This window comes from Canis lupus, chromosome 34 (genome assembly GCF_003254725.2).
Source record: "Canis lupus dingo isolate Sandy chromosome 34, ASM325472v2, whole genome shotgun sequence".
NCBI classification, from domain to species: domain Eukaryota; kingdom Metazoa; phylum Chordata; class Mammalia; order Carnivora; family Canidae; genus Canis; species Canis lupus.
Genome location: NC_064276.1, coordinates 18506184 through 18521757, shown reverse-complemented (window position 1 = coordinate 18521757; position 15574 = coordinate 18506184). Strand labels below are relative to the sequence as shown.

The following is a 15574-nucleotide window of genomic DNA, read 5'->3' as shown; positions in this document are numbered from 1 at the left end:
TCCGAGCGAGCGCTGCGCCCGGGACCGCGCAGGGCGCCGGCCGCGGCCAACTCGCCGCCGAAGTTGCCTCCCAGCCCGCCCTCGCCTCTCACCTCCGAGACACACCTTCCCCGGCCGCGGCGGCCGCGCTCTCACATCCGGTCCACCTTGCGCACACCCCTCTCCGCGCTCTCCCACGGCCCCGCGCCCCCTCGCGCACTCCCACCCGCGCCCCGGGCGCGCCTTCCCCGCCCCGCCGCACGCCCGGCCTCCGCGCCGCGCCCGCCGGGGCTCCGGGCTCCGGGCTTCGGGCTCCGGGCGCCCCGGCCCCGGGCCGCGACCCGCTTCCGCCCGCCCGGCGGGAGGCAGAGCCCGGGGAGCCGCGCGGGGGGCTCGGGGCTCGGCGGCGCGGCGCGGGGCGGGGAGGGGGCGCTCGCTCGCTCACTCTCGGCGGCGCACACGCCCGTACAAACTCTCACACACACACACACACACACGCGGGGTGCGCTGCCGCCGCCCGCCGCTGCTCCTCCTCCCGCCACCGCCTTGAGAGCGAGCGAGAGGGAGGCAGAGAGAGCGCTTTGTCCGCGCGCCGCCGCCCGGCCCGGGACTCTGCCCCGAGGAGGCAGCCGCGCCGAGTCCCCGCCTCCGCCTCTGCCCCCGGGCGGGCCGGGCCGGCCGCGGTGGGGGGAGCCAGGCTGAGGGTGGGGGTGGGTGGCGGGCGGGCGGGCGGAGGGCGGGGAGGGGGGGCGGAGGAGGAGGAGGAGGAGGAGGAGGAGGAGGAGGAGGAGGAGGAGGAGGAGGAGAGACGAGGGCAGCGGAGGAGGCGAGGAGCGCCGGGTACCGGGCCGGGGGAGCCGCGGGCTCTCGGGGAAGAGACGGATGATGAACAAGCTTTACATCGGGAACCTGAGCCCCGCCGTCACCGCCGACGACCTCCGGCAGCTCTTCGGGGACAGGAAGCTGCCCCTGGCGGGACAGGTCCTGCTCAAGTCCGGCTACGCCTTCGTGGACTACCCCGACCAGAACTGGGCCATCCGCGCCATCGAGACCCTCTCGGGTGAGCAGTCGCCGCCGCCCCCTCCCCCCGCCTCGCCCAGCTCGGGCCGGGACGGCGCCCGGAGGGAGGCCGAGCCTGCGGGCGGCGCCCGGCGGGGGCTCCCGCGCCCGCACGCTCACTTCCCCGCACCAGACCCTCAACTCTCGGCGCCGGCCCGCTCCCCTCCCCCCGCCGCGCCGGACCCCCCCCCGCCCCGCGCGCTCCCGGCCGCAGCCCCGGGGCGACCCCCGTGCCGCTGCGAGGGTGCCCGGGGCTCGCCCGCGCTCTGGGGGCGCCCCCCTCCCGCAGGCTGCCCGCGCCGCTCTCCGGAGTTTCCCCACCCCCATCCCCGGAGAGCCCCCCGTGCCCGCTGTCCCCTGACCTTGCCGCCCCCCCTTTGTCAGGGACCCCCCCCGCCCCGCACAGCCCGCGTGCCCGGACCTCTCGCCCCCCGCGCCCCCGGAGCCGCGCGCCCCTCGCTGGCCCCCTCCCCACCGCGCCCCGCGGCCCCCCACTTTCGGAGCCCCCTCGGCGCCGCCCTGACGGTCCCCTCCGGGGTCTCGGTGCCCCCCCCCGCCCCCCAGCCCCGGCCCCTGCACGACGGCGCCCGCTCTCGGTCCCTCTCCCGAGCCGCCGTCCCCTCTCGCTCGTCTCTCAAGCGCTCCTATTTTTCTCTGAATTTTTTGTCCGATTTTATTGAGAAGAACTCGGGGCTGGGGGCTTTCCGCCGCCGGCCCCCCCGCCTCCCGCTCGGCCAGAAGCACCTTTCTACGAGGTGCCCTGTCTCAACTCGGTGGGGGCCCCGGGCTGAGAACCGGGAAAGAGGCGACCGGGGGGCCCGCGAGAGCGCCGGAGCCCAGACGGGAGACGGAGAGCGACACACACACACTGGCGCGCGCGCGCACTCCCCAACTCGCCCTCTCGCACACGCACCGCTCGGAGCCGCGCTCGCCGCCCGCCCGCCGGAGCCCGCGCCCCCCGAGCCCCCCGCGCCCCGGCCGGCCCGAGCCCCCGGCCCACCGGCGCGCGGGGGGGGGCGGGGCGGCCGCCAGGCCAAGGTGACACCCCGGAGCCGGCCGGGACCGGGCGCCCGCGGCGGCGGCCCCCGGGGGGGAGGCGGGGTGGGGGCGGGGCGGGGGGGCTCCGGTGCGCCTCGTCGGGGCCGCGGGGTGGGGAGGGCGGGGAGGGGGGCGCAGCGGAGCCTCCGGGGCCCGGGTCAGCGGCTTGGAGAGGTGGGGGCCGGGCGAGCAGCGGGGCCGCGCCAGCCCTGCAGCTTGAGTTTCAAATGAGCTCATCCTTTCAAATTGGCGCCGCTCTTTATTAAATTTGTTTTTCCGGTAATGCCACCCACAGCTATACCTGGGGTCGGATCCGGGCTCGCGCCCTTCCCACCTCGTCCAAAGAGTCGGGGCGCCCACCTTGCTTCCCACCGGGAGCCAAGTTTGCCCAGCTCGAGGCGGGGAGGAGACCCCTGGAGGGCGCCCGAAGGCGGAGCCCGAGCGTGCAGTTCTGTGCGTGCCCCTCCTAGACCCCCGCCGCTTTGATCTAAGGAAGGTTCTGAGTGCTTTAATTTCTGTTTTAAAGGTAAAGTGGAATTGCATGGGAAAATCATGGAAGTTGATTACTCAGTCTCTAAAAAGCTCAGGTAAATATATTTTGCTTAGTTATTTCGTGATAGGGCTTACGTGTAAATACAGAAATACGCTCCGTTTTTTTTTTTTTTTAATGTGCTTTTGTGGTTTTAAAAAGGGAGGCTTTTGTTTGTTTTGTTAGTGGAGATAACATAGTCTAGAAAGTTACATTTTTTTTTTTTACTTTCATTATATAAGGTGTTTACTGTACTTTGGAAAATATCTGGTGCCTTATTGGGGGTGAGGGGTGGCGAACCCTAGCTGTGTGAAATTCGCTGGGACCGTTAAACTTGTTTATCAAAACTTGCCTCCCACCCCCCACCCCCCCACTCCCAGCCCTACCCCCCCCAGCACAGTGGCAACAAATGCTTGTCAAGACTTCCTGTGAGATGTTAAGAGTAAATATTTACTTTGTCAACTAAATTGCTTAACTAAACTTCGCGATTAATTAGTTTTCTTTTTTAGATAGCTTAGCGTTGAATAATAAAATAATTCAGTAAGGGGTCAGTATTTTGCATAGCACTCTAAATAAGTAGGTTGTTTGCATTGGGTGGTAGTTAAAAAGCCAGACTTTTTGAGTCACTGAGACTACTGACTGTTGCTTCTGAGCGTTTTGTTGTTGTTGCTTTTAAGATATGTCTGAGGCTAACCAAGTATCTTTGTGAAATCTATAGTTATATTTAAGTGCACTGTTGTTAATGAAGGCGTAAAGAGTTTGGTGGAAGTTGGATTTCTCCACAGTGATTTGCCTACATGAGAAATATCTCTCTATGAGGAGAGAATGAGGGAGAACATCTTTGTTTAAAGTGTATTGTGGACTTTAAATTGGGGCCCTTTATTACTCATTCTAGGTTTTTTTTTTTTTTTCCTCTCTTGTGTCGTAACTTAGTTTATATCCCATTCACATACATTTCTTCACCATTAGTCATTAAGTAGCTGGATTGAAAACTAAGTGAAGTCTTTGATTTACCACCTTTACAATTTATGATACTCAGGAGTGTGACCACTTACTTGATTTGTGCCAGGATTGAATAGATTTTAAAACAAACTGTACTAATTTTGTAAATACTTATTTTATTAAAGAGATTTTTGAAAATTGTGGGCACGTTTTCAGATACTTTTATTTTAACTAAGCAACAGGATATCTTTTGTTTGCAAATGATTCTGTGGCATATCACAAAGGGAACGCCTTTTAAAAAAAGGCAAAAGTTATGATTTGCAGTTTCATGTGTAATAATAGTAAGCTAGTTCTTCTCTCTAGGAACAGATATAGTGTGTAACTGGTTTTCCAGTTAAGTATTTTAATTTGTGTGCTTTTCTATAATTTTTTTTTTTTTGCCTGAGAAATCCAAGTTGAAGCTTTCTGATATATTAGGTACTTAGTGTAAGTTTAAATTGCTCTTCATGCAACACTTGGAAGTTTGATGAATATATTGAACAAGGTTTGAAAGAACCGCCTAAAACATTTGATGGGCTGTTATCGTATAAGTGCCTAGTTCTGTTGGCTGCATAGCTGTTTTGAGTCCTTTTTTGGGTTATAATTAATAAAGATCACCCGAGTTTTAACTTTAATGTGTCATTTCATGTTGCAAAGTACAGTATTTCATGTTGCAATGTAAGGGAAATACTGTTTTCTCTAAAGTTATTAACATCTCCTAAGACTTCTCACAAATAAACTTCTAAATATTTTTCTTTCAAAATGAAGAGGTATTTGCTGTTAGCCAGAGTGTTATTTAAATAATTTTGTTGTGTTTATTTTAGAGTTCAGAATTAAAAGCATGCCCCAAATTTTTAATATCAATTAAATAAAGAGCAAACTAGGACCTCTACAGCCCTATTAGTACATAATTTCTTTGAACATGTGGGCGATATGAAATACCTAGGAGGTAGATTAAAATGCGCTGTGTGTGATTCACTACCCTGAAGACGTCTGACATACCAAATGTATGCATAAGCTGCTGCTGTAGAGGGTTGCATCATTTCTGATTGGATGGTTTTACTCTTTTTTTTCCCCTTTCCTTTATTGGTTGAAAATGCAGGAATTAGTTACTTGTACTGCAGGCTAAGGGAGAGATGGCTAATGCCTGGCGATGTGTACTGAGCTCAGACCCCTGGGATGAAGCAGCTGGATGTTCTCATGTACAGGGCACTACCACGGTGCTGGCTTTCAAAAGCAGGGTACTGTGACATTTGAAACCAAAGCTTTTATGTTATATGGTGACTATTTTGGTGTTCCTTTGTTGCATTTCCATGAAATTTAACAAGTTAGAAGTAAATTTGTCAGCGTTAAGTCAGTTCTATATGTGGTTTTTGTGTTAGTTGAAGTGAAAATGTGAAGAAAACAATTCATCCTCATTGCTTGCTTGCTTAAAGATCATTCAGCAATTGAGTACTCATTTTCTTTATATTGTTCTGATTTCTTTCTGTTTTCAAGAATGAGTTTTTAGTATCTGCATTCCAAATAGATTTTTTTTTAAGCTAATGATACTTTGGGAGGAGATGTTTTTATCTTAAGTCATGAAATTATTGGCATGCCATTTGCTTACCAATGGATCTTTTGTTAAATACAATTCTAGCATCATTTTTATATGTGCTATTATAGTAGACAGACTAGGTAACCATTATTTTCTCAGGGTCATCAGTAGAAAACTCTTTTTTCCTTTTTGCCACATGTGTTTCATTCTTATTAGATGCAAATTACTGTAATGCAAACCATAGACAAACCATCTATTTTTTTTAATTTTAATTTTTTTTCTCTCTCTTTTCTTTTCTTTTTCTTTTTTTTTTTTTTTACTTTCTAAGTTGGTTTCAGGCTCTGTTGAATAAAAACCTTTGGATCTTTTTTTCTCTATTCATATTTCTTGGTAGTATATATAAATCAAAGATTGCTTCAAGAGGAAGAAAACTGTAGTGACTTTAAAATTCTGTTAAAAGTTGTAGAAACTTCCTTGACAGAAATTTCATTTTTGATGTTGAAGAGAGTTTGGTTTCAATACATATACATATATCTGCATATGTATCTATACACACATGCATGCACGCATACACATCACATAAATTGTTTTGAGCCAAGACATACGCTAACCTGAATGTGCTTTGTAACTAAAGTTGAATGATTCTGTGAGAAACAAAACTTTGAAAAATGCAATTTCTGCCCACTGCTAGGAAGTAACCAAGTGGTGCTAGACGTGCTTTCACTGAGATGGTGTGAATACTATGAGGTAGTGTAGGAAAAAGCTATGAATTTGTCTTTCATGAGTTAAAAATCAGTAATTGTGTTCTCTCCAATGCAAATGAATTCAGTCTCCTATAGGAATGTTAAAGAAAACAGTATCTCAATTGTATTTTGCTTGTATGTACTACATTGTGTATAGTTGAATTAAATACCAAAAAGAAAAAAAAAATCACCCAACCTCAAGCTCTCCCCCCAACAAAGGCTTTTGCTGCATCAATTTTTAATTTTGAAGCAACAGAGAAGACTTTTTTAGGTTAAAATCATATGGTAGCCTTCTAATTAAAGAATTTGTTGAATTAAAAATTAATGCTTGAATTTAATTATATAGAGTCCATGTGTGGCTGGCTATAACATATATTAATGTAAAATACATGTCAAACTGAGGTAGTTTATGATTTGGCTTTGGGTTGGACGTTTAGTTTCCCATTTTTAAAAAAGCTAGTAATTTTTTCATATGGTTTTAGGCAATATCATAAAGAATTACACATTTTCATGACCTTTAAGAGATAAGTATTAGAATTGAAATAGAAGCAGTAAAGAAAAGAATTAATTGATAATTCAAGTGATAATGTAGATTTAAAGTTGTAGCCTACAAATATTAAATGACTGCTCATTTGATGTTGATTTTGTGTTATTTAGCTAAATATTAAAAACCATTGAAAACTACAAATCAAAATACTTTTTATGTAGTACTTGATTTTCCAGTTTGTCAAATTCATCTCAGTTTTATATTCGTATTATAGCAATTTATAAAAGTATTAAATGGCTACATCTAAACATTAATTCTAAAAGGAGATTTGGTGATGTTTGATACATTTGTCAAATGCTGTTTTTTAAAATAGTGTTTCCTTGTAATTATGGCCAGTAAGAGATGGTCTCAGAGTTTTGTTTTTTATTATTTTAACCTGAGATTGCATAAAGATGAGAGATTAGTATTTGTACAATACCTTTTTATACATGGTGGTATAATGTATTTTCTTTAGAAAGAATTTTTTTTTAAAGGACATTAGCTGATTTAGAACTAATTGCATATCAAAATTAACATCCTAACTATTTTGAGTAAATGTTTTTGTTTTATGGAGGTTGCTCCAGTTTTTCAGCTGGGGGAATGTAAATAATGTTGAAATGTGCATTAAAGCATAGTAACTTGGGCACATTTATTAAAAGTCAAAACTATGAAAATCAGATTTCTACAGAAACTTTTTACACATATTTGATACTTCTCAACTCTCTAAATATTTGTTGTCTATTGCTGAATCACTCATTCAAGTCTTCTAATGAAATTCTCGAAAGTAGATGAGCAATTGGTTAGAGTTGTGAGAGAATATTATTTGAGCTAAGTGTGTCATCTCTGTGATTCAGTGGGGTGTGTGCACATGGGTGTCTGTGTGCATGTGTGCTTTGTGGGGGGACAGTAGTTTCAGACAGATGGTATCAAGAGGGAAGAGGAGGAAATCTTTAATTGAGCAACATTTGCTCTGGATTTAGGCAAGGCAAATGAAAATTGCTGGGTGTTTGAACCTTGTAACAAAGGGAATTGGTATTTGTTTTGAGTGATGCATAATTCTTGTAGGTGGTTAACCTTATGGAAGCCAGGGCTTGGGCACCTGTAGTGACTTCTGCAGTGAGGGAGCTGCTGCTGTAAGGGCTATCCAATGCACAGTCTACCCTTCTTTTTGTTAAGATATCCCCTCTCACTAATAGAGTTAGCTCAGTGATTCTGTGAAGGCTCTGATGATTCATAAGCCATTTTTATAAATGTTAGAAAATTCAAGATTTGAATATACATTTTCATTTATAAATTCTGTACTGTGAAAGACAGTATATTATTTTGTACAGCAGAAGTATTCTGACAATTTCATTAGAAGCATAAATATTGAACTGGTTTCTTTGGAGACTTAAAAAAGTTGAACCATAAGTTTCAAAATATATTTCTAAAAATTTCACCTACACGCCACCAGAATGTCTTCACTGTTCTTTCTGGTGTTGAAGAAGAGAGTGATGTGGCTTGGCTAAGTCAGTTTTTAAAAACCAGTTTTCTGAAACTTTTAGTCAAAAGTGTAATCTCTCAGAAGTTATGATTAACTTAATTTGAAGGATGGGATAATTCTGTTTAACAAAACATGCCCAAATAATTTATTAGTCAAAGTTTATCCTTTTTACAGAGAAATTCAAGTCCAATCAGTTTGGGTAGTCATTCAGAACACTTATCATTGAAGAAAACATAGTAGCAAATAAACAACAAACACCTACAAGTAAAGATTAACCGTCTGTCCTCCCATTTATCATCATTAAAATATCTTAAAAAATCTTTTACTTTATAATTTGACTTCTTGCTTACAAACTTGTAATTTTCATTTGGTGGCATGGACTGTATGCGTTCTATTTTGGGTAGCAAAATTGCAGAGTGCTCAGAGCATTATTTTTAAGGTTTTTCTTTTTCCTGTTTTGATCATGTACTTTGGTCTTTCCATAAAATAGTGAAGAAGAATTATTTTCCTTTATAGAAAAATTCAGATTCTGTTGCTTTGGTTTCCAGAGGCAAAGGAGGATATAATAATTGTTTCTATAACTTGGTTTAGAGTTTGACGGCATATTGAGGTAAAGATTAAGTAGACCAGAGAAAATGGATGCTTTTACACTAATAGCAGGCCATCAAATCTAAGAGCTAACCCAGTGTCCATCATTGAATAGATATATGTCTCCTTCCCAAGCCTCTGTTTCTCACTATGTAATAGGCTTACATTTTTGAGATACATTTTGTTTATTTCTTCCCTGATTTCCTTGTTATTTATCTATTCTGTACTTTATTCTTAAAATGTGAACATTACTAAGAATTTCCTCATTCTTTTTACTGTCAAGAACGTTTCATAAAATAGGTGTTTTAATAAGTCCAGTAAATGAAAATGAAGAGTTCTGATGCATATTTTAGACTTTCTGATATTTACCTGTATCATAAGAAATGTTGTACCTAATGACCAGGAAAGTATGTATGGGACCAATTGCAATGAGAATGTTTTCAGTTTTTCTCATTATCATATAATTAATATGTGCCAGTGCATGAGAATTTGCCTTAGGGGAAAGCTTGGATTTTTTAATTTTTGTTTTAAATGTGAACAGAAAGATTGTTTCATGATTCCATGTGCTGGTGTGTAAATAATGCTAGTAGCATTCTCTCAGGGAGATACATATATTTTTATGTGCCTGCATCTTACACTCATATAGTGCTCATGATGTCCCAGCCTCTTCAACACATTATTTCATTTATTCCAAATAATAATTATGTGAAGCAGTTAGGACAAGTAATATTCTCCCCTTTTTTCTGATGAGGAAACTTAGTTTCAGAGAGATTTAATAATTTGCCTAAGTCCACGTGGCTTTTGAATAGTAATGCTGGGGGCTGGGGCTCATTAGAGCCCGGGTCTTCTGATCCTCCAGTCCGGTGTGCTGAGAACTTTTTTCCCCACACTTTTTTAAATTAAAGAATTCAGTCAAGAGTGTTGTAAGGCTTAAAGGGTGCCATTCAAGAGTGATGGAAATACATGAAAATAGTTTTGTTCGTGAATGACCCTTTTGCAGTCTTATTCTTACATCAATCTGAGTGATCTGTACTTTGTTATAGTTTTTTAGAAACAAAAATAATTAGAAACAAACAGAGGCAATTTAAACATTACCAGCAGCATTCCCTCCTCCTATCACCATGCTTGCCCATAGACAGAAGTGGGGTTGGAGTTTGTTGCTTTTTTCAGTGGTTGCATTCCTTGTGCTATGAAATAGAACACTGCCAGGAAAGACGTATCTCCGGACATCTTGCTCCACACACATTAGGCAGTGAGCTGTACCCCTGGTCAAGACTATAAGCCTTGTGGTAAAGGAAAATCTAGCTCAAGGAATCACTTGGGTGGGTTCTTCATGGGTTTTAACCAACCCACTGCTGGAGGTCAGGACTGTGTTTTGGTTTTTTTCCTGGAGACTGCCAGGTCTTTCCCTAGATTTGGTGTCTCTCTGCTTCACTTTCTGTACAGAACATGGCATTTGGCCTCTTCTGTGGGGATGGAATGAGTATCAGTAGGATAGCATCCATGAAGTTTTCAGAGGTCTTCATTAATGATATAATCACTCAAAAACATACACTAAATAACTAATCATGTGAAGTATAGTTTCATTTCCCCTTAATTATAAACTTTTCCTACGTTTATCCTCTTGTTACCTTTAACTTTTGTGTACAGTTGGGACGCCTGGATGGCTCAGTGGTTGAGCCTCTGCCTTCGGCTCAGGGCGTGATCCTGATGAGTCCCGCATGGGGCTGCCGGTAGGGAGCCTGCTTCTCCCTTTGCCTGTGTCTCTGCCTCTCTCTTTCTGTGTCTCTCGTGAATAAATAAAGCTTAAAAAAAAAAAAAAAAAACCTTTTGTGTACTATCATGTATATGGTGGTAGTGGGAGGAAAGAAGGCATTATCAAGAAAATAATAAAAATAAAATAAAATAAATAAAATAAATAATAGGTAAGAAGATTATTTCCAACTCCCCACACATTTCATTTCTTTAAGTTAGTACAGTCTGGAGTAAGGGTTCTGTTCCACGTTCTGTGGAATTCTGATTCTGAAGATGGAGAAGGAAGGTAACTAATATTTACGAGGTAGATCCTGTGCTAGGCCCTGTACTGGGCCTTCTGGGTATCTTATTGTATCCTTACAACAGCCGGGAGACAGCTGTACATCATCCCTTTTATAGATAGGGCTTTAAGGTTTCGGACTCAGAAGCAACAACTCCTTCCACCTGCCCAAACCTGCTTCAAAGAGACAGTGGTCCTATCACCTTTGCTGTCCTGCTCTCCTCCTTATCTGAATATAGCAACAGCAGCCTACCAGTAAAGCAGGAGTTGTGATAATGTTTACATAGGTTATAGAGTACCTTTATTTTTCCCAACTCAGAATAAGAAATAAAATTTACATGTAGAGGATGGGTATGCTGAGGAAGATACGGGGCTGAAGTTTAGTTATTTCTAATTTAGTATAATTGAAAAGCAACTAAAAGTGCTAGTCATAATTTGAGGACACTTTCTGAAGCCGTCCTTCCTATTGTAGAGGCATTAGTAATTTAAAAGAGAGATGGTTTTAAGAATTGTTGTGGCCAGAAATGAAGTGTAAAAAATATAATGTATATGCAGCGTGGTGAGAGGGTCTGTATTCATGCTTTTGGGCCAGATACATATATATTTTAAATCCTGTAAAAAGACTCAGGCTTTTTTGTTTAGGACCTAGAATGTTACACAAAGTTTGGCATGCTTTCATTTTCATCTGTGTATAAATGTGTATGGTCTAGAGAAGGAAAATCTGGGATTCTCACAAATCGCTTTCCATAAAATGATTCATCTTACGTCAGAAAATTTTAAACCTTTTTGACACATGAAAATGTCAGTGAAAGTACAGGGAGTAGAAAGATGTATATGTTCTTTTTGATACAACACTTAAACATTATACAGTACATTGGTGACTTTTTTTAAGTAAACAAGATGTAAGATAGAATTATACCATCAATGAAATGAGACAGAAGTTTTGCTTCTAGATATAGACGTTGTGCTTTTTTGATTAAAAAAAATCTTATGAACATTATGATTAAAAAATAATAACTTTTCTCAGTAGCCTCTAATAGAGCTTAAAATGTTATCAGAGAAGACATTTTTGCTATCTTGCTACATCTTCTCTTTACTTTTTCTCTTCAAAAAGCAAAGTAAAAAATTCATAATCAAAAGGTGATTTTGCAGACAGGTTAACCTCAAACCAATTCACAAAATAGAAGATATTTTGAAAAAAACTTATGTGAGGACAGGCTATAACTGTATTTTGTGGAGACCATTTACTTGAGTCTCTTTTGATGTTTGTAATTTCAACAATGCATATTTGGAAAATGAATGTTTTTCTTCATAGTTGTATGGATAAGATTTTGGAGTAAAATATTTGTGCATCTTTGAGAGAATCAGAGATGATTAAATGGTTTAACAGTAAAAAAAAAATACGATTTGGCTTCTTCAATTAGAAGGAAGGAAGAAAGGGAGAGAGAGAAAGATATTTGGAGGGAGAGAAGGAAGGAAGGAGGACAGGAGCTAGGTGGCCATAGGAGCTTGGTGACTGAGTGAACTATGTCATACAGCTCATGCAGTCTCTAATTCCAGAGCACAGGGGAAAGACTGGTACTCCCTGATAGGGTATAGAAAAGAGTAAGGGACTCCAGTGGTGACAGCAGAACTGCGAATCTCACAGAATTTATTCTTTGACATTTAAAAACTCTAGGAGTATGTGGCTGGCCTGCCCCACAAAAGGTTTTACATTTCTTTCTATGAGGCCCTGTACTGGCCACTTCCTTTCTCTCTCCCTCTCTCTCCCTCTCTCTCCCTCTTTCTCCCTCTCTCCCTCTCTCCCCTCTTGCCCTTTGCATTTCCCTGGGGATGGCCAGGGCTAGAAGGTGCCTGGTGTGCAGGCCTGCATCCAGTGCAGTGCCCCCTCACTGGCTGAGTTTGGGGAAGCCAGGGAGGAGTGTGTGCGCTTGCTCAATGTGTTGGAATGTATGGTTCTGTGGCATACACTTACTGGGAAAGTGCAGCAGACAGACACACAGACACACATACTCACTCATCAGTGGTTGGTGAGGGAGGTCAAACGTTGCTGGCTTTTGTGAGGAGTTGAAAATTTGGGAAGGAATTTCCCAGTGTTGAAAATTTAGGCTACTTTTCTTCCCCCCTAAAGTGTAATTGTATTTATTCTTTGTAAAGGGAAAACATCTTTTTATTTTCCCCCCAAATGCCATTGAAGGATAGAAAAAAATTTTGTGGATGCATAAATAATCTGGCCTTTCTACTGGATCTTGCTGTACTTTTTCTCCCTTCCTTTTCATACTAATAGTGATATCCTCAAATAATAGACACTAAATTTGTAAAATAAGCTTTTGAAAACTGAGTTTTCTAGGGATGGTAGAAGGGGAGAAGGGCGGGGGGTGGGAGTGAATGGGTGACGGGCACTGGGGGTTATTCTGTATGTTAGTAAATTGAACACCAATAAAAAATAAATTAAAAAAAAAAAAGAAAACTGAGTTTTGTCACTACTAAGGATGATCTTTAGAAACAAGGGTCTTTAGAAGCCAAGTTTTAAGCTCAGATATTTTACTTTTTAATTTTTTAAAAAAGATTTTATTTATTTATTCCTGAGAGACACACAAAAGCAGACATAGGCAGAGGAAGAAGCAGGCTCCCTGCCGGGAACCCAATGTGGGACTCCATCCCAGGACCCCGGGATGAGCCAAAGGCAGACGCCAACCACCAACCCACCAGGTACCCCTAAGCTCAGATATTTTAAAATGTTGGATTTAGCCTTCCTTTCAAGGAATAAAGAATAAAATACTAGTCGATGAATACTTTTAATTTTTTTTCCCTTTAATATTTAAAAACAATTTACATTCATTTTTTTTTAATTTACAAAAGATTTGAGATGAAAAAGGTGCTGGTTATTTAGTTTTAAATAAAGAAGACAGGGATTTAGTTTTATGAAGTAGGCAAGTGAAGCTGACATTTTGTTTTAAGGGTTATAAAAGACTGGGAACAGGTGGTTGGTTCTAATGTAATTTTTTATACATCTTAGGAGATTTGGCAGGGAAGAGTTAGCTCTTTGGTTCATTGATTTATGTATTAATGGTTTGCTGTACATGTCTATTTTAATGATTTCAAAATAATAATTTTTCAGTAATATTGAAAATTTGTGGCTTTAGTTTATGATGATGAGCAAGGTGTTAATACTGGACTTAGAAATTTTCAGGCCTGTGACACCTGGATGGCTCAGTCAATTAAGTTTCCGACTCTTGTTTTGGCTTGGGTCATGATCTCAGGGTTGTGAGACAGAGCCCCACATCAGGCTCCACACTCAGTAGGGAGTCAAGCCTGCTTGAGATATTCTCCCTCTCTTTCTGCCTCTCCCCTTGCTCATGTGTGCGTGCGCTCTCTCTCTCTCTCTCTCTCAAATAAATAAATAAATAAATAAATAAATAAATAAATCTTTAAAAAAAAAATCGCCAAGCCAAAGTCCTCTTTTATTCCCCATGGCAGTACTTTTAATACTATGTTCCACGAAAGCTTAGGATTCTGAGGAGATGCCAGATTTATGGGAAGGAAGAAGTGGATATATGTACATGGGAGATCCTGGCTTCTTAACTACATTTCAATCAGAAAACAGCTGTATTTGCTGCAGTTTTATGTATTGGAGTTCGGTCTAGAATTTGGTTCAGAAAAGGGGTTTGCTGCTTTAGAAAACAGTTTGAAAGTTACCTGACCAATGGTATATAATTCTGGACCTTGAGTCCATTCCTTGTTCAGGCATTCCGGCAGATCCCCAAAGCTCTTTCTCGAGGAAAGTTTGCTACTTCTAAATCCACTTCCTGCAGAATGGCCTGTCACTTTTGCTTTAGTAACAAATGTTTGCTTTGCCATCTGCATGCCAGACTACTAAATCTATGGATTTTTCTATAATCAATAGCACTGAAGGTTTGCCCTTCGGGAACTTTTCTAGGGAGCTCCTTAGCCAATGATTGCACTCCAGTTCTTAGCAGAGCCATTAGAATCAACTAACTTTGAAGAATGATGAGTCTGGTGACAGGGGACCTACTCATTCTTCAACAGTAAGTTTTGCTTCAGGAGGTCCAAGCAGGTTGGACCGCTTGCCCCTTCTTCAAGCAGAGCATCCCTACTTTTTTTTTTTTTTTTTTTTTTAAGATTTACTTATTTATTCATTCAGAGAGAGCGAGAGAGAGGCAGAGACACAGGCAGAGAGAGAAGCAGGCTTCATGCAGGAAGCCCAATGTGGGACTCGATCCCGGGTCTCCAGGATCACACCCTGGGCTGCAGGCGGCGCCAAACCGCTGCGCCACCGGGGCTGCTCCTTTTTTTTTTTTTTTTTTAAGATTTATTATCATCCCTACTTTTATCTGTCACATATGATGGGTTTCCATAAATACAGGGGTGATCTTCAGAATATTTTGAACTGGTTAGTGGATGCCTCACAAGTCAGAAGGGACATAAACCATGATCCTCTAATATACACTTGCACAGTATCAATCCTGCACGCATGAGTCTTCTTCCAAAACAGGATATTATTTCAAATAGTATATGTTATTCTCTCAGTGATTTCTTAACCTGTGGTCAAGGACTCTTGGGGGCCGTACTTAAAGTCCTTGGACTTTGCCTTCTGTGTTATTTAAAGAGCCTCCTGGGTGGTTTTCATTATGAGAGAGAGAGAGAGAGAGAGAGAGAGAGAGACACTCTCCTCTGAGCTTCCATTGCTCCAGCTTCCTGAAGACTGGTCTTTGACGATTGCTGATTTCATATCATACATCCAAGTTTTGTAGTGACTGTTACAAGAAACCATCATATATTTACAGGGATCCACACTCAAATACCTGCAGATGATATAAGTGGTAGCAAGGTGTGAGGTTTCTTCTGTGAAGTACAGGAGGGGTAGCTCTTAAGTCAGCTTTAGCCACCTGTTACCATGTGGAAATGTAAGGCCACTATTCTCAAATCTGATTTTTCAAAAGAAGCTGGAAGTCAGAATTCTTATGTTAAATATCAGCAACAATTCAAAAATTCTTGTAGAGACACTGTGAGGGTCAAAGAAGATAGCTTGTAGGTTGAATCTGGCCTGTGGGT

At 42.7% G+C, this 15574-nt stretch overlaps 1 protein-coding gene across 5 annotated transcripts in view; it reads left to right on the top strand.

Moving 5' to 3' along the window:
• Window positions 1–728: 728 nt before the first annotated feature.
• The window catches only part of IGF2BP2 (insulin like growth factor 2 mRNA binding protein 2), a 155061-nt gene continuing 140215 nt past the window's right edge, over window positions 729–15574 (top strand). For 3 of the 5 annotated variants that reach the window (XM_025451414.3, XM_025451415.3, XM_025451413.3), the window contains exons 1-2: window positions 764–1039; window positions 2603–2663. In XM_025451414.3, coding sequence (XP_025307199.1) covers window positions 862–1039; window positions 2603–2663 — 239 coding nt within the window. In that variant the 5' untranslated portion in view covers window positions 764–861. Of the gene's footprint in view, window positions 1040–2602; window positions 2664–4750; window positions 4828–15574 lie in introns of those variants that run through there. The other 2 variants (XM_025451412.3, XM_049105740.1) reach the window with 2 other exon arrangements.